The sequence below is a fragment of the Aquarana catesbeiana genome, linkage group LG02 (genome assembly GCF_042186555.1).
Source record: "Aquarana catesbeiana isolate 2022-GZ linkage group LG02, ASM4218655v1, whole genome shotgun sequence".
NCBI lineage: Eukaryota > Metazoa > Chordata > Amphibia > Anura > Ranidae > Aquarana > Aquarana catesbeiana.
In genome coordinates this window covers 391,899,218-391,921,918 of record NC_133325.1, presented here as the reverse complement: position 1 = coordinate 391,921,918, position 22,701 = coordinate 391,899,218, and the positions used below count along the sequence as shown (strand labels likewise).

The 22,701-nt window shown below is 44.4% G+C and overlaps 1 protein-coding gene, 1 non-coding gene and 1 pseudogene across 2 annotated transcripts in view; 1 reads left to right on the top strand and 2 right to left on the bottom strand.

The window, feature by feature from the left end:
* The window catches only part of LOC141128122 (transmembrane protease serine 11D-like), a 152,973-nt gene that overhangs the window by 19,544 nt on the left and 110,728 nt on the right, over positions 1-22,701 (bottom strand). Inside the window, exons 6-7 of the mRNA XM_073615214.1 lie at positions 15,110-15,177; positions 14,459-14,619 (exon numbers count right to left, since the gene is read on the bottom strand). Coding sequence (XP_073471315.1) covers positions 14,459-14,619; positions 15,110-15,177 — 229 coding nt within the window. The remainder of the gene's footprint in view (positions 1-14,458; positions 14,620-15,109; positions 15,178-22,701) is intronic.
* Positions 271-487, bottom strand: LOC141130902 (small nucleolar RNA U3). The gene has a single exon (XR_012242543.1). It is a non-coding gene; the product is annotated as a small nucleolar RNA U3 (small nucleolar RNA).
* LOC141130867 (U2 spliceosomal RNA) lies at positions 12,366-12,497 on the top strand (annotated as a pseudogene).

Sequence of the window (22,701 nt, the reverse complement as noted above, 5' to 3'; positions counted from 1 at the left end):
GGTGCCCACTGACTCCCGGGAACGATGGCACACATCTCCCAAGAGCAGAGGCACTGCTGGAAATGACGCGCATCACCACAGCCCCAAAGAAGGCAGACCACAGGAGACACCCTAGCAACAAGCCACACACAGTAAGCAAAAAAAAATTCATCTCTATAAAAAAAAATTCTAGATAAACAATACATTTTTACATACAAACAATTAACATGACTAAATGTATAACTAAAGATTCTGCGGTAAACATAATTCTAATTTTAACAGATATTTCAAACCACTCAGCTTGTGTACTCTCCCTCCTACTCTCCTTTATAGAAGAGAGGTGCGGTCATCTACAGTCAGTAACAGCTGCCAGTAAATAGCATTACTAACTCACATCGCGCTCAGGAGAGGCCACCACAGCTCTTCATCGTGGTTGATGAGTTTGTACACTTTAGAGCACATTTCGACAGTCAAGAACTATAGAAATGATCCCTGAAAGTATAGTCTTAACTAATTAACTGCACCAACTGTGGCCAGCCCATAGAAATTGCTTAATCACATTATGGAGAGAAATATTGTCATGAACAATAAAAGTAATTTACATGTTTTACTCAATGTACTTTATAAGACACCTCTATCATGAAGACTTCAAATTTTATTTTGTAATAAAAGATCTTTATATTAGGAAAGAATAAATACAACATGACAGTTCAGCAAGTGCTCAGCGCTGAAAGCTGTGTCTGATTTACATACACCACGCCCACCAACCAATCAGACAGTCCAAGTTATCCGCTCGGCAAGCATACGTGGGCTGTGTCTAAACCAGTGGAATGTGCTACATAGCAGATAAGTAGAGGGGAGGACGTTGTCTCCTTGCTGTGTGTGATTGATGTTTTGTACTGTGTTTCCTGATTAGACTGTATCATTTATGAGCTGCATAGAAGTACAGAGTACAATGTATTCAGATAAAGTCTTTGTTTTTATATAAAAATAAAGGATATATTTTTTTCAATAAAAGACGGTGTTTCTAGATGGGTTATAAACCTGTATAAATCTGAATAGAAAAATGATCTATACCTTGAACAAAATGGTATAACAAAAAAAGAGATGTAAGGTTTAGAACTGCTGTCAGATAAAATAGAATTAGTTAACAGTGGCAGACGTAAAAATTATTTTAAGTACTAGGAAAAAAAAAAAAAAAAAAAAAAAAATATATATATATATATATATATATATATATATATATATATATATATATATATATATATATATATATATATATATATGATTTTTTTTTTTTTTTTTTTTAAAGCCCATGTCGTGTGACAGGTGAAACACACTCAAAAACTTCACCTAGTGCCAAAAAAAATGTGCACACACATAAAGAAGTGACACAAAAAAAGTGCAATGGGTACACAAGCCCTCTAAAATCAGGGGGCCTTGCCCTGAATCCCCCGGGGGTGGTAGGCTCCTGACGGGGACAAGGGTACTTACCAGTGGCGGCTGGTGCTCAAAATTTTTGGGGGGGCGCAAACAAACAACAAAAAAAATTAATCGCAGCCACTGTGTTATAAAACTCAGCCACTGTGTCATCAAAACGCATCCACTGTGTCCACTGATCCCAGACACCATGATTTCTCCTTAATAGCAGCCAGCATCTCTTTGAACAAGGGGGAAAGGGGGGCAAGTAATCAAAGAAGGATACTCACAGTGATTTGGGGGGCTGGAAGCGGATGCTGGATGTGCTAGGGGCCACTTTGGGAGCAGAGAGGATTTGTGCTGGGGGGGGTCTAATTTTATATTCAACCCCCCTTCTAGCACAAATCCTCTTTGCTCCCAAAGTGGCCCTTAGCACATCCAGCATCTGCTTCCAGCCCCCCAAATCACTGTGAGTATCTTTCTTTGATAACTTGCCCCCCTTCCCCTGCAAGTGTCATATTCAGACCTCAGATCAGCACGTCCTGTTGATGTGTCCATTCTCCTCCCCCTCCCCCTTCCCCTCTGTCTGTGTATAGGAAAGCACTCGGAGGTGTCTTCGGTCCGTGTGTTAGTGAGACAGGAGAGGGGGGGAATGGGGAAGAGAGGGACAGATGCAGCTGTGCTGGAGCTCACCTTCCTTGCGGCCGCTACATAGACCAGACTGGAACCCATCCCTCATGCTGCTCTCTTACCTTCCTCCTGCAGCTCCGCTCGGGCCGAAGAACGGAGCTGCCGACGTCACTTCTGGCTTTCGTCTGCTTCACGAAAGCCGGAAGTGACCTTGTGATTTGAAAAGCAATGCTCCCGCCCATAGAATCACACTGACTCTACGGGCGGAAGCTAATCGGCGTTGTCGATTGCATCGCAAGGTGGGTTAAGAGCACCCCACAAATGAAGCGCCACGTCTGCAATCTCGTGATTGTATTGACGTGGCGCTTCCCATAGTGCACTGTGTCCGGCGCCACAGTGCACTTTGTTAAAGGACTCTTTTTTTTTTTGTTCTTAAAGGGGCCGTTTTAAAATAGTTTTTTTTTTTGACTACAGGAGGGTGGGCAGCGCCCAGACGCCCCACATGAGAGAGGGTGAACCAAGCCAAAAGGCCATGTCCACCCCCTCCCAGGACTTTCAGGGCAGGCCCGAGGATCTGCAACCCTACCAGTCACACAGTGCAACAAACCGTGCACTGACCAGGAGCCGGAGGAGGTGGGTGGAGCCTCTTCCCTGCACTCGTTGCTAGCGCCTGGGCCGCCTGGCGTCTAGCAATGAGTGACGTCAGAGTCACATCGGACTCGAGTCTCAGACAGGTGACATCAGTGAGTCACGTCGGATCCGAGTCTCCGTGCCGACATGACAGGAGCTGGAGCCTCAAATAGGGGAACAGTTGTTGCTGCAGTTTAGAGTTTAGACAGACAGACAGATAGATAGAGTTAGATATAGTTTAGACAGACTAGTTAAAATGTCCAGCATCCACTGTCAGTGGCAGAGCGCCAGCATTATTCCTTCTCCGCCCCCAACTTGTGGCAAGTGGCAATCCGCAACGTGTGGCAGGTCACGTGGCAAGTGACAATCCACAACGTGTGGCAGGTCACATGGCAAGTGACAATCCGCAACTTGTGGCAGGTGACGTGGCAAGTGGACAATCCGCAACGTGTGGCAGGTGACGTGGCAAGTCGACGATCCACAACGTGTGGCAGGTGACGTGGCAAGTGCACAATCCGCAACGTGTGGCAGGTGACGTGGCAAGTACACAATCCACAACGTGTGGGAAGTGGACAATCTGCAACGTGTGGCAGGTGATGTGGCGAGTGGACAATCCGCAGCTTGTGGCAGGTGGCGTGGCAAGTGGACAATCCGCAGCGTGTGGCAGGTGACGTGGCAAGTGGACAATCCGCAGCGTGTGGCAGGTGATGTGGCAAGTGGACAATCCGCAACGTGTGGCAGGTGACGTGGCAAGTGACACACTCAGGGCTCCCACTGATTCTGCATTATGGTGAGTTGAACCATTTCATTTTATATTACAATGTAATAATATAAATAATGCTCTTCAATCATCCTGACACCATAACAACCATGGTGCCGTGAGGATTGAAGTGCCAACACCAGCCATTTCCCCGATAAATTGCCTGCAAAAAAAACTATTTTCTGGCAGTGCCCCTCCCGAGACTGGACTCTGGATCCGCCCCTGCACCGGTGCGACTTTTTTGACAGTTTCAAATTGCTTGACAAGTCACACCATTTTGTCCACATTGGAAGCAGTCAAATAAGTGTAACTCTGACTCCGACTGATTTTGGAAAGTAGTTCCTGCACTACTTTTTGCAAGTTCAGGTGTGACCTGCATATACATCTGTGCCTGAAGTCGCACAGATGTCTTCTACGCAGCACCTGAAGTAGCACTACTTTGAAATCATGCTACTTCAAGTGAAGTATGTCACGATCGGGTGAAGATGGAAGTGCCTTCGTTTTAAGGTAAGTTACTTTAACATAATGTGCACATTATGACATTACCTTGCAGGGTAAGAAAAAAAACAAAAAACGTCCAGCAGTTTACAACCGCTTTAAAGTGGAGTTCCAGCCATTCCTGTGTTTATTAAAAGTCAGCAGCTACAAAATGTGTAGCTGCTTTTAATGAACAGACACTCACCTGTCCCACGGTCCAGAGATGCAGCCGCCCGAAGCCTCGTTCCTCTCCCCCTTCTCTCCTCTGCACCAGCATCACTACTGTGGGCACCCAGCTGTGACAGCTTGCGGCTTCACAGCTGGGTGCGTACTGCACATGCGTGAGTCGCACTGCGTTTCCTGAATGGCCAGTCAATCTTCTGGGACCTGTGATGTGTCCCAGAAGATTGCAGGGAGGGAGGGGAGCGGAAGTGGGAGCTGGGTACCTGTAAAAACTAGGTACCTGCTCCCCCCCCCCCCAAGAAAAAAATGACATGCCAGATGTTGCATAGGAGGGGGGTCAGGATTCCTTAAAGCGGAAGTTACACTTTTGGGTGGAACTCCACTTTAAGGAACACAGCCTTTAAAACCACTTCAGGCTATACCATAACAGAGACCCCAGCTTGCTTACATTTTGTGGCATAGATAAAACAGAGAGGCACTGGAGGGGCACTGACATGCACAAAGCAGTGTCACAAAATGAAAAACACTGTATATACGAGTTATGTACTATGAGCTCCCAGGTTATGAATATTGATATAGATAGAAACTGCTTCATATCAAACTTTTAGTGTACTGTACAGATTATACGGCAACCCAGCAGTTATGGCATAGCTTTTACACTTGGGTTATATTAGAATCCACATGGGAGGGTATAACTTAGTTTTTAGGTTTAGTTTTTAGGACCTATCCATGGACAGTATTTATGGCTCATTTGGATATATTGCACACAGCATACTATTTCATGGTAACATATATAGGCGGTTAGGACCAAAAAGTCACCCATTCATTTTGGAATATCACCCCACATGGGTTTTTTTTATTTAATTTGAATTTTAATTGCATAGATTCTCAGCTAGTCCCCCTAAAACTTCATCCCTCTACTGCAGCAACCCAGAGCACAGGCTGCTACACTGCCCAGTGATAACTATTGTATATGTAATATGTTTCTTAGCCACTAGATGGCCACTATACACTGGGACAGCATCATCTGCTCAGGGCATGTAAATACCCGCATAGTTTATTTCATTTTATTTACATTTGAGGATCACAGCACCATCATTCTATTAAGTGGATGAGTGGAGGGACTCCAGGATTGCCTTATGATATGTACATTAAAGTGATTGTAAAGGCAGAAGCTTTTTTTTATCCTAATGCATTCTATATATTTATAAAGAGCCTTCTGTGCACAGCAGCCCCCCTCGCCCCCCCCTGATACTTACCTGAGGGCCATCTAGATCCTGTGATGTTGCAAGAGTGTCTCAGCTGCCCGGGACGTTCCTCCTCATTGGCAGTGAGGGCAGTGCGGTGCCATTGCTTCTCGGCCTTTTGGCAAATATCTAGTATCTTACAAAGAGGTTTCTGAAGGCACCAACCTTGCTCAGTCTGGGGGTGTACCCCCTGCTGCTATTGGGCAAGGCGCTGCCGGAGGTTTGCGAGTCGGGATCTGGTCTAGACTAGTCGGGTCTTGACTTTTTTTTGGGAGGAAGATGTCGAGGTGTGGACTCCGGGACTCCATACGCTCTCTGGCTTGACCAGGACAGGATGTGAGTTCGGAAACTGTGGTGATGCATTTGTTGAAGGATGTTCTGAAAGTACAGGTGAGACAGGTTGTGTGTCTGCAGGATTTCCCTGCTCAGCGGATTTACGATGTCACTTTTGATTCTCTGGGCACACGCTGGACCATGTATGAGAAGGCGCGTAGTTTCATGGAAGTTCCCCTCGTGAAAATGTTCAAAGTGATCCCCTTATTCACGGAAGAGGAAAAGGTTATCACATCTTTATAATTCATTTGCAGATGCGGACCTGGTAAGAGCCTTTTTATCCTCTTACTGTGATGATTTGAGGAGAGGTGAGAAAGTAAATAATTGCTTCGTTATTTGGTCAGGGAAGTACTGTTTCGTGTCAAGGTTTCGACGAGACCCTGATTCTATAGGGGGTGTGAGGAGACCACCAGCCGTCTTCTCTATTGCAGGTGAGAGGGGCTTCCTCTTTTACCCTGGGCAGCTGAAATTTTGTCGTATCACTTACGGTCATACCAGTTCTGAATGCGATCAGGGGCTTAAGTGTAGGCATTGTGGAAGCCAGGAACATCAGGCATCCCAGTGCAAGGTGAGTTGCGTATGTGACATTTGTAAGAAAGCGGGGCATTTTGCCCGACAGTGTAGCGAATATAAAGAGGCAAAGGAGTCTTCCTTTGCAGATGCGTTGAGTCGGGCAAGGTGGAAGAAGGCAGGAACAAAATGGGTGGTAGTGAAAGAAAAGCAAGGAATTCCGGGTGAGGAGGAGGGGGCTGAACAGGCCGGAGGTAGTAAGGAGACCAACAAAACAAGCGAGGAAGAGATGGATGCCTCGACTAGTATGGAGGGTGGGCCTTCTGTGGTGTCGACTCCTGGAGCTGATTCTGGGGGGGAGACAAAGGACGCACGAGTGGAGGAGGAGAGTAAGGACTTGGAAGAAATGGATACTGGGATACCTGCTCATCGGGTACCAGCACAGCGAGTGGATGAGGAGCAGGGGAGTGACGGGAGGCAATCAGGTGGGGCAGATGCTAGCCCTGTGCCCCTGTCTACTCTGCTGGGGGACTTGTCATCCAGTGAGGTGGAAGAGGAAGTGGAGGAAGAGGTGGAGGTAGAGTAGAGTGGAGAAGATCTGACATGTGGGCAGAGAGTGGTAAAGAACTCTGGTGTGGAAGAAGGGATGAATAGTAACAAGAAGGCTAGATTGGATGAGGACCCTGGACCTGGGGATACCCCCTGCTCAGAGGGATCTAGTAGGCAAGATCAGGATTTGGTCTATTCCCCTTTGCCTGTTAGGAGAGTGAGTGAAAGAGCGGAAGGTGGGAGCAACAAACCATATTGATTAGTATGGCAGGGGTTTCCTTTTTTGGTTTTTGTTGATGGCTCTTTCAGTGTACACATCAACACTAGGAGTGTAGGATCTAGATGGAGGAGGGCTGCGGTGTGGGGAGAAAACCGTAGCTTTGAGGCAGATATTATCTGCCTTCAAGAATGTTATCTGGAAGGATTCCCAGGAAAGGAGGAGTGGGATTTAGGGGAGGCTGTGTGGGAACCAGCATGCTCATCCCGAAAGTTGGTTAACGTTTATGGGCATGCCAATGCTGCAGAGAGAAGGGATCTACTGCGAGACCTAAAAGTTTTTTTGCCAGGAAGGATGCTAAGTATCATTTTAGGAGATTTTAATTGTATAAGATTTTTGAAGGACAGAGAAGGGTTGGTTGAAAACAAACTTGACTCCTCTTCAAATGTTCTTAATGAGATTATTTCTGATCTTAATCTTAAAGATGTGGCAGAGGAGATGGGTGGAGAGGGAAGGGATTTTACTTTCTTCTCCGACCGCGCATTATGTAAAGTTCCGGATTGATTATATTTTTGTTGGGCAGGAGGTTCAAATACTTAGTTGCAACACCTTTAATGTCTCTTTTTTGGATCACCTAATGTTGTTTGGGAAATTTTCTTTTGAGGGTGCACCTGCCTTTGGGAGGGGTGTATGGAAGCTCAACACCCAATCCCTGCTGGAAGAAAGGGAAGTGTGCAAGGCCTTTTCTTCCTTTTTTTCAAGTTTACTCGGTAAGCAGGGTGATTTTGGTAATATTCTTTTGAGGTGGGATTGAGCAAAAAAAAGAAACTGCAGGATGCTTTCAGAAGCTCGGGATCCAGAAGGCCAAGGAAAGGAAGGATGGTGTCCCAGCTTCACTTTTTGCATAGGTGTGAAGCCTTGGGGATGGAGGTGGAAGAAGAATTAAGGCAAGTGAGAGTGGAGAGGCATAATGATTTAAAACGGAGGGGGAAGGAGATTATTTTCAGGGCTAAAGTGCGGGGGATGGAGGAGGGAGAAAAGTGTACACGGTACTTCTTCAAGAAAGCCCTCAATCCGAGGGGTTGTTTTTCATCTATTGAGGCACAAGGAAGAGAAATGAAAGTAGAAGAGATGCGGGAAGCTATTAGTTACTTCAATACGGAACTTGTATAGGGGTGTGGAAGGAATGCAAGAGGGGGAGGTCAAGGAATATTGTGAGATCTTAGACAAGGCTGTGTGTAAGGAGAAGTTGGAAGAGTTGGAAGGAGAGGTGACAGCACAGGAACTTTTGGGTCAAAACCATGGCAGCCAATAAGACCCCGGGTAGTGATGGACTGCCAGTGGAATTTTTTGTCAAATTTTGGACATTAGTGGAGGCTCCTCTCCTGGAGGTAATAAAGTTTTGCTTTGCAGGTAATTGCATTTCCAAGTCCATGCAGGAGGGGATTATAACTTTGATCATTAACAAAGGTGACCTGAAGGATTTGAAGAATTGGAGGCCGATCACCCTCCTTAATTGTGATTATAAGATCTTCGCTAAATTTCTGGCGAATCGATTGAGAAGGGTGGTGGACGAAATGGTTGGGGACTGGCAGACGCGTGCGGTACTGGGTAGGAGGATGTCGGATTGCCTCGTTTTGCTCCGAGATTTGATCTTCCATGCCCAGGCTAATAATAGGTCCTTGTCAGTGGTGAGTGTGGATATAGAAAAGGCTTAAAATAAAGTGTCGCACATGTTTTTGTTCCAGTGCCTTGAGAGGATGGGGCTTCCTGGGAAACTTAGGATTCTCAGAGGCCTGTATACTGGAATAACTAGCCGAGTGTTGGTGAATGGAAGTTTGGGCACCATGGTGGAGATTAGATCTGGAGTGAGGCAGGGGTGCCCGCTGTCGCCGATCCTCTTTATTTGTGAGGTGGAGCCACTCCTTAGGCGAGTGCAGAAGGACAAGACCTTGAAGGGGGTGTTTCTGCCAGGTGGGAATGGGCAGTGGGTAAAGTCATTGGCATATATGGATGACCTAGTGTTCCTACTGAACTCGCAAGTGGAGTTCATTACAGTGTACCTACTACTACGGATTTTCGCTGGAGTATCAGGACTGAAAGTGAACTGGGGGAAATGTCAGAGGTGCGACTTGAGTAGCAATTCCGAGATTGGAGCTGGTGTAATTCCCAGGACTGACACTATCAAGATCTTGAGTGTTGTATTCGGGAAGAACCTTAATCGTCAGGCTAATGCTGAAGCAGCAGTAAGCAAAATTCAGAAGAAAGCAGACTTTTGGAAGACAAGGACGCTATCCTTAGCAGGTAAAGTTATGGTTGCAAAAGCTGTGTTTTTGCCGTTAATTTTGTTTTTTAGTACAGTTTTCCCACCCAATAAGATCTGGAGTAGGAAGTTGGAAACTACTCTCTTCCGGTTCTTTTGGGGTTCCAAGATGGAGAGGGTCCGCAGGAGGTAGTTCAGAACGAAGTGGAGAAAGGAGGGTATGGATTTCCCAGTGTAGATCTTTTTGTGAAAACGCAGTATTGGTTGTGCACGCATAGGACTGTGGTAAGTGGATGTAGGACGGCGTGCATTATGATTTCATGCGGGAAGATTGTTTTAAAAATGGGGGTGGTGTGGGAGGATCTTATCTAAGCCTGTATCCCTGATCACTCCAGTTTTCTATTTGAGGCTGAAGTCCTTCTATGAGGAATTTGGCCTGGAGAGCCTGAGTGAGGAAAGCACGAATAAGGTAATACTTAAGAGATGGATGGTGAAGGAGCAGACAGTGTGTAATGTTTTTAATTTCTAGGCTAATGCAGCTGAAGTTGTGTGGCAGAGGTTTAAGTGGAAGGAGTGGGCTACAAATAAGCAGCGTGAGATTGCATGGATGACTTTCAATGAATGCCTTATGACTAGGCTCTTCCTGAAGTCTAGGGACCTATGCAGTACGGATCAATGCCCTAGGGAGGGGTGCGGGTCCCTTGAGTCGGTGTACCATGTCTTTTGGGGGTGTGCTATGGCCTGTAAGGTAAGGAAGAGGCTGGGCCACTTCACCAGGGAAGTGATCGGGCTTCAAGTTATGTGTATGGAAGCATGGGTTTTTGGGTTGGCGGGTGGTGACAATGGCCTCCAAAGAAGAGTCTGGACATTTTGATGTATCATCAAAGAGGTTTTGTGGGACGCTAGATGTCTGTATGTTAGGAAGAGTATGGAGTTGACGGCCGATGAATGCGTGGACATGGTATTGGCTAGGTTATATATATTTTACTTACGTGATTTGAAGAGAGGAGGGGTGGACCATGCGGAAGAGGTCTGGAGAAAACAGAAGTGGCAAGACACAATCAGGGTCCATCAAGGAGTGACTTAAAGGGGTTGTAAACCTTTGTGTTTTTCACCTTAATGCCACCCCCCCGTTTTACTTACCTGAGCCCTGGAACTTGACCCGGCGGGGACCCGCTGTCTCTCTGCCTGGGGTTCATGGCTCTTGATTGGATAGATTGATAGCAGCGCAGCCATTGGCTCCCACTGCTGTCAATCAAATCCAATGACGCAGGCACCAGGGGGCAGGGCCGAGTCATACATTCGGCGGCTATAGTACTCGGGAGATTGCTTCTCCTAGGGGGTTATCTGATGTGGGGAGGAGCCGAGAGAGCCACCGAAGGACCCAAGAAGAGGATGTTCGGGGCCACTCTGTGCAAAACGAGCTGCACAGTGGAGGTAAGTATGATATGTTTGTTATTTAAAAAAAAAAACGAACCCTTACAATCACTTTAAGGTGCTTTTTTTGTAGCAAGTAAAGGGGGATTGGGGGCTTAAGAAAGGTTGAGTTAGAGTTAGAATTCGAGTATGAGTGTAGGGAGAGTGTTAGGGAGGTACTTAAGGTAGGAATGTATAAAAGTGTATGTTTGGTTTCAAATGTGGCTATGTGGGTTTTTGTTTTTCAGGGGGGGGGGTTAAAAGGTTAAGATTGAGAATGATTGGGTGAGAGTTGAGTTTTGGGAGGTGGGTTTCAAGTCATGCCTTAGATTTATGTTCAAAGGTATGGATGTGTTTTGAATGTGAGTGATATGAAGTCCTTTAGTGGTAGGTAGGGAAAAGGTAGGCTGTTTAAAGACATTTGAGAAAGCAGGTTGATAAGATAGAGTAGTTTTAAGGGTGAGTGTGTAGGGCGCGTGAAGTTAGGATTTCAAGCCCAGGTAGGGGTAAGTGAGTAAAATTTTTGAGCTCATATGATGATGATGAGATAGTAGCTCATGTTGAAGTTTTGTGGAGAAACGTTTAAATGTAAGCGATGTCTCGATCTGAGTTGCTTGGAAAAAAAAACAAAAACATCTGTTCTTATCAGTTGCCAGAGGAGGTTCTGTGCTAGGGGGGCCTATGCAAATCTGATGGTATAATTGAACCTGGACGGCCTGTCTTGGTAGGGGCCAGCTATAGAGGCCAATGATGGTCATATCCGAGCAGGCTGGAAGGGTGCTCCTGGTGAGGATGGGTGCTGCATTTGGTCTGGCTGAAGGGCTTTTTTTTCCTGGCCTTCTGGCTGGGATTGGTGCAGTCGATGTTCCTGTCAGCGTCTGGTGGAGGAGCTGGAGTGGCACGGGGTGATGCTTTGCAAATCTGCTGGGTTGATGGGGGCCTGGAAAGGCTAGTACTGGTGGCTGCTTTGCTGTCGGCGGCTCTCTCCGAGATATCCTAGAAGGGCTCTCTATCTGTCAGGGACGGAGGGCTACATAAGTCTGTCTGAGAGTTGGGCCTGCAAAGAAGCCCATGGTGTATGTGCTCCTGGAGTGGCAGTCCAGGAGTGCCGTACAATCACTGTAAGTGAGAGTCCCTTTGAGTTATGGCACCATGGTCACTACACCATATCACACTTTTTTTTTTTTTTTTTCTGCCTGCCTCTGGGCCTGGGCCTTTTGGTTGGGACCGGAGGAATTTTTGATTTCTGGCTGGAGGGCCTGGTCATTATTTTACAAAATGACCACTTTTCACTCTTCTCTCCACTTCCTTCTCCCCCATGTTCTTTTATTTAAACCTATGTTTGCCACTTTTTGTATTTTTATGTTTGTACACGGTTTTTGCATGTGTGACTGGTAGGGTGTAGGTCCTCTGGCCTGCCCTGAAAGTCTTGGGAGGGGGTGGACATGGTCTTCTGGCTTGGTTCGCCCTCTCTCATGGGGTCTCCCTTTGGGGGAGCCCCACCAAGTACTTGGGTGGGTCTGTTTGGTTTTGGCCAGATGGACCAAGTGTAAAGTACCCCCGTCTGGAGCATCACGCCCTGGGGGATCAGGGTAAGGCCCTCTGATTTTAAAGGGCTTGTGTACATCCACTGCATGTTTTAGTGTTTCACTCTTTATGTGTGTGTACATTTTTTTGGCATCGGGTGAAATTTTCGAGTGTGTTTCACACGGCTTGGGCTTTCAAAAAAAAAAAAAAAAGCAGTGCGTTGCCATTGCTTCTCGGCCTTATGGCTAAGATCAAGTGTAGTATCCGTTGTTATCAGTTGCCAGAGGAGGCTCTATGCTATTCCTAAATGGGGACAGCAGATGCAAATCTGATGGTGTAATTGTACCTGGACGGCCTGTTTCGGTAGGGGCCAAATTAAGGCGCTCTTAGGTCTTAGAGGCCGATGATGGTCATGTCTGAGCAGGCTTGAAGGGTGCCCCTGGTGGGGATGGTTGCTGCATTTGGTCTGGCCGAAGGGCTGGGTTTTCACAGCCTTCTGGCTAGGATTGGTGTGGTCGCTGTTCCTGTCAGCATCCGGTGGAGGAGGTGGAGGAGCTGGCGTCACCCTGAAGAGGGATCGGGGTGGTGCTATGCAAATCTGCCGGGTTCATGGGGGCCTGGAAGGGTTAGTACCGGTGGAGGCTGCTTTATAGTCGGTGGCTCTCCCCCAAAAAAACCTGGAAGGACTCTCTATCTGGCTGAGGGTTGGAACTGAAAAAAAGCCCATGGTGTATATGCTCCTGTTGTGTCAGTCCAGGGGTGCCATAAAATCATTGTGAGTGAGGGTCACTTTGATTTATTACACCATAGTCACTGCGCCATATCACACTTTTTTTTTCTACCTCCGTCCTCTGCCGGGCCTTGTGGCTGGGACCGGAGAAATGTTTGATTCCTGGCCGGAGGGCCTGGTTATTGTTTCCCACACTCTCTCCTCTCCTCTCCTCTCCCTTCCTCTCCCTTCTCCCCTCTCCCCCACTTTCTTTTATTTAAGCCCTTGTTTGTCACTTTTTGTATTTTTATATTTGTCCATGGTTTTTGCATGTGTGACTGGTAGGGTGTAGGTCTTCGGGTCTGCCCTGAAAGTCTTGGGAGGGGGTGGACATGGCCTTCTGGCTTGGTTTGCTCTCTATCATGGGGTCTCCCTTCGGGGGAGCCCCACCAAGTACTTGGGTGGGTCTGTTTCGGCAGACCCTTCAGAGAAAGGGGTCTGTCTGGTTTTGGCCAGATGGACCAAGTGTAAAGTACCCTGAAAATTAAGAATCAACTTCTGACCCTCTTTTCTTCTTTCTGGGCCACTGAATGACAAAAGTACTGAAACTAAGGGTAAACATCTATCTGTGTATATGTGTATACATACTTGCCAACTGTCCCCAGGTTTGCCACAGTGAATTGCTTCCCAACTAGTTTTACTACACAGGATTTTTGCCACCTACACCGACCTTCAACCCGTCGGCAATCACAGCAGTTATGCAGTATTCAGCCGAAGGGTCAGTGATGAAATAATATTTTATTCCAAATGTGTTTGCAGTGCAATTCATGTTTTTCATGTATTCTCTGCAAGATCTGTTGGATTACTAGGCTAGCCATGTGAAAGTTTTTCTTGTTTAGCCCCGAATGAGAGAAATCAATTAATTCCCCTATCTATCCTAAACAGTGTGAATGGAGGAATCTCCTCTGGTGGCTAGTGTATTTAGACAGCCATAGCAGCTGCAGCTGCCTGAATAGTGACTCCATCAGACTGGATGATATATCCAAAAGGATGCAGTCACTGTTCAACCAATAATTTTCCATCCAGCTCCTTTATTTTGAAGCCAGCTTTTGTGGCGCTGGGTGGTGCCCACAGGGCAAAGCGTAATTCATTGTAAAGGCCAGCAATCACGTACAAAGTGAAACAATTGATAGCCAAAGTGTTCAGTTTTCTGTTGCCAGATTAACTTCTTGGCACAGGCTGCACGCACATTTGTGGTCTCTCAGCGGGTGGGCCTTAACGTGCATCATGCACGCTCCCAGCGCAGTTACCAGTGGCTAACAGAAAGCTCCCGATCTCTACTTGCGATCGGGAGTTTTCCGATCATGTGATAGCCAATCACGGCGGTCAGATAATCACAAACCCACCCAGAATCTAGAACTCCTTAAAGGGCCGAGAGGTGCCCGTGCCAAGGGGTTAAAGACAAATTCTTATGTGCTGCTGTAGGCGACCATATTTTGCATGTTACTTTTTGGTATTCAGTGGCATTCCTCCAAAAACATTGAGTATATTCCTCTTTTACTAACAGGTTGGTTCTAAGTCCGCATAAAAAAAAAAAACTGAATATTACCTCCAACTGCAACACTGTACACATTTATTGATATATTGCCATGCTGCTGGCTTATATTGTAACTTTGCAAGATCTTAGCCACTGCATCAGCTTTGATTCCACTCCATGTATTGCTTTTGTTGCAAAACAGCAACTGGAAATAGGCAATGGTCGGACCAGATCTGAAACATAAATAATGACATTTCCCATTACCTCTACAATAGACAACAGTCACTGTACTTATGCATCTTTGGCATTCCACATATCCATAGCAGGCCCTTGTGGTGACATTCATGGATCAAGAACCCAGGGCATCAAATGGTCAGCCATTCTCAACCAGGGTTTTGTGGAACCTTGGGTTCTTCCAGAGGTTGCTAGGGGTTCTTTGAGTTTTGGCTGATTGACCTCCCATCTAATGATGCCTTCATGGTTTGAGGTCCAATTCCATTTGGCAGAGCCAGAGGCATGACAGCAGTGATCTTTTGAGCCATCTGTAAGGGTAGCATTCTTCCTACTGACCACCAATGTTCAGGGCATTTTTCCCACTGACCCCAGATGAATTCATTTTAATAGGGGTTCCCTAACACAGAAAATTTTATTTAAGGGTTCCTCTAGGGAAGTAGCTAGAAAGGTTGGTAAATACTTTCTATTGCAAGAGATGATAAACTTTACCTTAGTGAAAAGAGAGATGCGTTTCTGTAGCTTGAGTATAGTGGACTGTTAATAAACGTTTTATTCAGCTGAAAGAAATTAAAGAGAAATTCAGTGAAACTGCAAGTAATTAACATTTACTTCACATAGATATATTATAAAGATTGTTGAGTACCACCAAGGCTGCTTACAATTCAATACAGGAGGAATCAGTCCTGCTTGTTACAGCTTACAATCGAAAAAGGAAACAAATGTCAATTGCTCACACTGTTGTCAAAGTTTTGTTTGTAAAGGGCAGCATAATATATTGTATTTGGGTTACAGATTGTATAAAATAAGAATAAGCTGAAATAGTTTATTTTGCTCCCATTCACGGCTGAGTGTCTTGTGGTACTATTCTCACAATGTGACAGCTCAAAATGAAGAATCCCATAGGACACATTCACACCTGGGCCATTGTGTCACCTGTCGCATGAAGCTCAAAAAAGCACATTAGCCTCCTTGGGGCATAATCACGCAATTTTGGTCCCATAGTCTTTGAGCAGTTTCTTCTTTTACTGACAGATCATTTTTAAGTGTGTGTAAATAAAACAGACTATGACCTCCAACGGCAACACTGTAAACATTTATTGATATATGCTTGATATATGTGTGTTTACATTTGTTTTTCAAGTGACATTATTTCAATGTGGTGTACGTACATGGTGAGGGAGCTGAAAAGGCGGATGGAGAGAGTTGATGTGACATTAGTGGTCTATAAGAAAACTTCATACAAAAAGAGGATGGTGGGATGGAAGACTGAAAAGGTGAAGCCGGTGGTGATGAGATATGCCTGCTTTGCCATTTCAGAAGGGAATGTTTTCAACCAATGTTCTTGTCTCAGATTTTTTTTATAATGCTCTGTTCTTTTCATTATGTACTTACAAACAGGTTAGTTCTCCTACCATTATGATGACTACAATGCAGCGCTATGTAATCAATGCTAGCTTATATATCAGAAGTGCACCTGTTCTGTATCACATGATAAGCTTTATTTCCACAAGCATTGTAAAGATTATGTAAGTGGAATACATCCTATGTTTTATGAATTTACCAGGTAAGAATTAGAAGCTAGGATGGTCATGAATATTCAGCTTTGAGCCACCTTCTGCTGACCCACAGGCTAATAACTGACAAAGGCATTCATCACCCGAGTAACCGTTTTTTATTTGACATGCTTTATAATATGTACAAAGAGACATTTGATCACTATTTAATAGGTGGATGTTATATGAATAGAGATTGTTTTGCCCACTATCTAACAAATTGCCGCTGTACTGTATACATATTTTTGCCTAAGATCTTCCACTCCTTTCTTTCCTCTATTATTCTTATGATTCATAGATCCAGTTCTGGACTTCAGCTTCAGTTGATGATTTGACCACATCCAAATTGGGATGCTTCATCTTTCCAGGCACTCTTATTACTAATTTGATTTTAGTGAGTATATACCGTATATACTCGAGTATAGGTCATTCCGAATATAAGCCGAGGCCCCTAATTTACCACAAAAAACTGGGAAAAAATTATTGACCTGAGTATAAGCCGAGGGTGAGAAATGCAGCAGCTGCTGAAAGTGGAAAAAGAGAGTCAACAATGCCCATCTGCAACTGCATGCCTCCCTGTGTCCTGTGCATGTGTCCCTGTGTCCTGTGCATGTGTCCCTGTGTATGTGTCCCTGTGTCCTGCGCATGTGTCCCTGTGTCCTGTGCAGCCTACCTGTGTCCTGTGCAGCCTACCTGTGTCCTGTGCATGCCTCCGTGTGCCGATCTGCAGCCTCCATATGGCGATCTCCATCCTCCGTGTGCCGCTCTGCCTCCACCGATCAGCGTGTCAAAAATAACATTTGGCAGTCATTCTACTATTCAAAAGCTGCACCTCCTCCTCTTCTATGATAGGCAGAACACTCAATTTCCCAGCAGTCAGCGGGCAGCCTATCACGGACATTCTCTCATCCCCATACCATGGACAAGGATGAGAGAATGTCCGTGATAGGCTGTACACTGACTGCTGGGAAATTGAGTGTTCTGCCTATCACAGACGAGGAGGAGGCGCGGCTTTTGAATAGTGGAATGGCCGCCGAATGTAATGTATCACACGCTGGCTGCTGTCTGTCTGCTAACACGCTGATCATGTAGGCAGACGGCGGTGACTCGAGTATAAGTCGAGGGGGGGCACTTTCAGCCTAAAAAAAAAGGGCTGAAAATCTCGACTTATACTCGAGTATATACGGTAGATACTCTCTTTGGTATTATACAACCCCTGGCAAAAAAGTATGGAATCACCACTCATGTTCATTCAAACGTTTAATTGTGTAGAAAAAAAACTAATCACAGACATGCCTCTAAAACTATTTTAATTTAACATTCCCACCTTCTAGGTTTAAGAAACAGTTAAAATAAAATAAAAAAAGAAAGAAAACTGTAGTCAGTTGCAACTGTTTTTGCAGATGAAGCAGAGGAAAAAAATATGGAATCACTTAATTCTGAGAAAAATATTATGGAATCACCATGTACTTTGCAGTTCTAAAACAAACATCTGCATCAGATTACATCCTGAAAAATGATGTCATCATCACTAAACATCCTTTCAATTGATGAAATAAGAAAAGTGTCCAAAATCTCAATACAAACTTGTGCATTTATTGAAGATTTAATGACTGTCATCTCCCCATACTTTTATCTGACATGCAACACCATATCAGGCTGGGTTCTCACTATTGTGAATCGGATGCAGGTTTCCTCGCATCTAATTCGCATAGCAGGAGACTGTGACCGGCTCTCTATGGAGCTGGTTCACACATCTCCAGAGCGTCTCAGGTGTGAATTGCACAGGAGTTCCATGCATCTTTTGGTCCATTTCAGGTACAAATTCAGCCAAAAATTCTGGCAAATTGGACCTGAAACGGTGAATGGAGATGCGCCGGACTCCTGCTGTGAGCCGCTGCGTTCTCCAGTGTGAGCTCAGCTTAATCAATGATTGTGGAAATTTGCATGTTTTCTGCAGGCAGTGGTCTTTATACATTTAATTAGAACGGCACCAAACAAAAGTTCCAGCATCATCACCCTGCCCAATGCAGATTCATAATTCATCGCTGAATAACACTTTCATCCAGCCATTCACAGTCCATGATTGCTTTTTTTTTTAGACCACTGTAACCTTGTTTTTTTCAGTTTAGGTGTTAGTGATGGTTTTCATTAGTACAAATCAAATGGAAAGGTTGTTAAAGGGAAGCATACTGGTAGACCAAGAAAGACAGAAGAAGTTAGAAAACCTAAAGCAATATGCCATAGCCTCCCTGGAGGCTTTCTCGAGTGTGGCTCGGGGTTAAATTTCAGCACCATTAGCGGTAACCCCGAGCCACACTCGGCATTACATCTCAGGATCCTAGTGCAGTGTACTTACCTTGTCCCCAGGATCCTGCGATGTCCCCCCGCTGTGTCTGCGGGCTTTGTCCTCCTCCCCGATGTCCTGTGTGCCGGGCTTTGTTCCCTGCGAGCGTTGCAACGCACGGGGGCGGAGCCTGGCGGCAAATTCAAAAAAGTGAAAATTCATAACACATACAGTACACTGTTATCTTACAGATTACATTGCTGTATGACATCCCTTTTGTCCCCAGTGCTTTGTCCAATGCCCTACATGCAGTTTTATATGATATACAATGGGGACGGAAAGTATTCAGACCCCCTAAATTTTTCACTCTTTGTTATACTGCAGCCATTTGCTAAAATCATTTAAGTTCATTTTTTTTCCTCATTAATGTACACACAGCACCCCATATTGACAGAAAAACGCAGAATTGTTGACATTTTTGCAGATTTATTAAAAAAGAAAAACTGAAATATCACATGGTCCTAAGTATTCAGACCCTTTGCTGTGACACTCATATTTAACTTAGGTGCTGTCTATTTCTTCTGATCATCCTTGAGATAGTTCTACACCTTCATTTGAGTCCAGCTGTGTTTGATTATACTGATTGTATTTGATTAGGAAAGCCACACACCTGTCTATATAAGACCTTACAGCTCACAGTGCATGTCAGAGCAAATGAGAATCATGAGGTCAAAGGCTCGGTTCACACTGGGGCGACTTGTCAGGCGACCTAGTCGCCTGACAAGTCGCCTCCCGTTCTGTGCTATGGAACCGTTCTAATCGGAGCGACGCAAGTCGCTCCGACTTAGAAAAAGGTTCCTGTATTACTTTGGGGGCGACTTGGGGCGACTTGCATAGACTTCTATGCAGAAGTCGTCTCGCAAGTCGCCCCGGCAGTCGTTTGCAGGTCGCCTCGCTGAGGCGACCTGCAAGTCGTGCCGCCCATGTGTGAACCGAGCCTTAGGAACTTCCTGAAGAGCTCAGAGACAGAATTGTGTCAAGGCACAGATCTGGCCAAGGTTACAAAAAAATTTCTGGGGCACTTAAGATTCCTAGAAGCACAGTGGCCTCCATAATCCTTTAATGGAAGGTGTTTGGAACGACCAAGAGCTGGCCGTCGGGCCAAACTGGACTATTGGGGGAGAAGAGCCTTGGCAAGAGAGGTAAAGAAGAACCCAAAGATCACTGTGGCTGAGCTCCAGAGATGCAGTCGGGAGATGGGAGAAAGTTGTAGAAAGTCAACCATCACTGCAGCCCTCCACCAGTTGGGATTTTATGGCAGAGTGGCCCGACTGAAGCCTCTCCTCAGTGCAAGACACATGAAAGCTTGCATGGAGTTTGCTAAAAAACACCTGAAGGACTCCAAGATGGTGAGAAATAAGATTCTCTGTTCTGATGAGACCAAGATAGAACTTTTTGGCCTTAATTCTAAGCGGTATGTGTGGAGAAAAGCAGGCACTGCTCATGACTTGTCCAATACAGTCCCAACAGTGAAGCATAATGGTGGCAGCATCATGCTGTGGGGGTGTTTTTCAGCTGCAGGGACAGGACGACTGGTTGCAATCGAGGGAAAGATTAATGCGGCCAAGTACAGGGATATCCTGGACGAAAACCTTCTCCAGAGTGCTCAGGACCTCAGACTGGGCTGAAGGTTTACCTTTCAACAAGACAATGACCCTAAGCACACAGCTAAAATAACGAAGGAGTGGCTTCACAACAACTCCGTGACTGTTCTTGAATGGCCCAGCCAGAGCCCTGACTTAAACCCAATTGAGCATCTCTGGAGAGACCTAAAAATGGCTGTCCAAATCCAACCTGACAGAACTGGAGAGGATCTGCAAGGAGGAATGGCAGAGGATCCCCAAATCCAGGTGTGAAAAACTTGTTGCATCTTTCGCAAAAAGACTCATGGCTGTATTAGATCAAAAGGGTGCTTCTACTAAATACTGAGCAAAGGGTATGAATACTCCAATCAGTATAATCAAACACAGCTGGACTCAAATGAAGGTGTAGAACCATCTCAAGGATGATCAGAAGAAATGGACAGCACCTGAGTTAAATATATGAGTTGCACAGCAAAGGGTCTGAATACTTAGGACCATGTGATATTTCAGTTTTTCTTTTTTAATAAATCTGCAAAAATGTCAACAATTCTGTGTTTTTCTGTCTGGGGTGCTGTGTGTACATTAATGAGGAAAAAAAATGAACTTAAATGATTTTAGCAAATGGCTGCAATATAACAAAGAGTGAAAAATTTAAGGGGGTCTGAATATTTTCCGTCCCCACTCTATACTGTTCTTTCTGCCTGGAAACTGGAGATTGTCCATGGCAACCAAAAAGTGTCCCTTTACGTCAAAAGTGGTTTTAGACCAGCTAGAAAACAGTGATGGTAAATTAGAACACTTGCAGAATTGAGCGATAGTGAATCATGGGGAAATTTATTTTATTATTATTATTTTTTATAATTATTTATATTTATTTATTATATTATAATTTATGATTTTGTGTTTCAAACTTCATCATACCCGGGATATCTATTAGACTCTTGTTGGACAGATTTAAGTATGTTATTGCTAAGAATTACAGACCTACAATATAAAAGGCCAAATTTCTACGCAAAACAATTGTACCGCTTTGAGACGCAAAAATCTGAAATAATCATACAGCCAGGGAGGTTAAAACCAGAAAATGAACAAATGTATAAAACAAATGGGGAACAAATGGTCAGAAACTGAAGTCAATGTTTGTATCCGAACTGTAAGAAATTGGCTAAAAGGAAATAGGATTTACATACAGAAAAGCCAAACAAAAATCATCATTAACACCTAAACAGAAAAAAACAAGGTTACAGTGGGCTAAAGAAAAGCAATCATGGACTGTGGATGACTGGATGAAAGTGATATTCAGCGATGAATTACAAATCTGCATTGGGTAGGGTGATGATTAGGGTTGCCACCTCATCCCTTTAAACCCGAACACATATGGATTACACAAGTTCTGAAGCTAATTGAATGCAGATAAGGCACCAAGTGAGTTTAATTACCACCTTAATCAGCCACAGAACCTGTGTAATTAATACGTGTTCGGTTTTAAAGGGATGAGGTGGCAACCCTAGTGATGATGCTGGAACTTTTGTTTGGTGCCGTTCCAATAAAATGTACGAAGACCACTGCCTGAAGAAAACATGCAAATTTCCACAATCATTGATAATATGGGGTTGCATGTCAGGTAAAGGTACGGGGGAGATGACAGTCATTAAATCTTCAATAAATGCACACGTTTATATTGAGTTTTGGACACTTTTCTTATTCCATCAATCGAAAGGATGTTTGGTGATGAGGACATCATTTTTCAGGATGTAATCTGATGCAGATGTGCAAAGTACATGGTGATTCCATAAAATTTTCCTCAGAATTGAGTGATTCTATATTTTTTTCCTCTGAAAAAACAGTTGCAACTGACTACAGTTTTCTTTCTTTTTTATTTTTTTTTAACTGTTTCTTAAAGCCAGGTTGGAATGTTAAATAAAAATAGTTTTGAGGCATATCTGTAATTTTTTTTTTTACATAATTAAAGAATTCAATGAACATTTTCCAAGAGTGGCGATTCCATACTTTTTGCCAAGAGTTGTACTTTGAGTGAGTCTTAGCCCATAAGATATACCCAATTACAACACTATTTATGTTTGAGATTCAATCTTGCCCTGTGTTGTTGTGCCCTTTCTACAATTGACCCAAAGTATAGGTGGGTGTGTGTGTGTGTGTGTGTGTGGGGGGGGATTGGGGTCCCATGTTAGGACCCTTGGATGGTCCGTGCACCCCCTGTTTCATTTGGGATGTTCCTCCTATGCATTTCTGGCCCATAATTACATCTAGCTGTAACCTGAGGGAGCTTTGGTATGTGATGTGAACCTGTTATGCTATAGTTATAGCTATGTTATGATTATTGCATATATGTTTTATTAATTATGATTATTATTTTTTAATTTAGTTATTTTGTATACACTTAAATACTTCCTGAAGAAGCCATTTTGGTGAAACATATAGTAGAGATGAATGCGCTGGAATTAAATGCAATCTAACAAGACACGGTTTAAATTCTGTACGTATATGTAATTTGTCTATATGTTTATGGATTTTAACCTTTTTACAAATAAAACATTACTGCTTTTATATTATTCTTGTTTGTGGATTCTAATCACA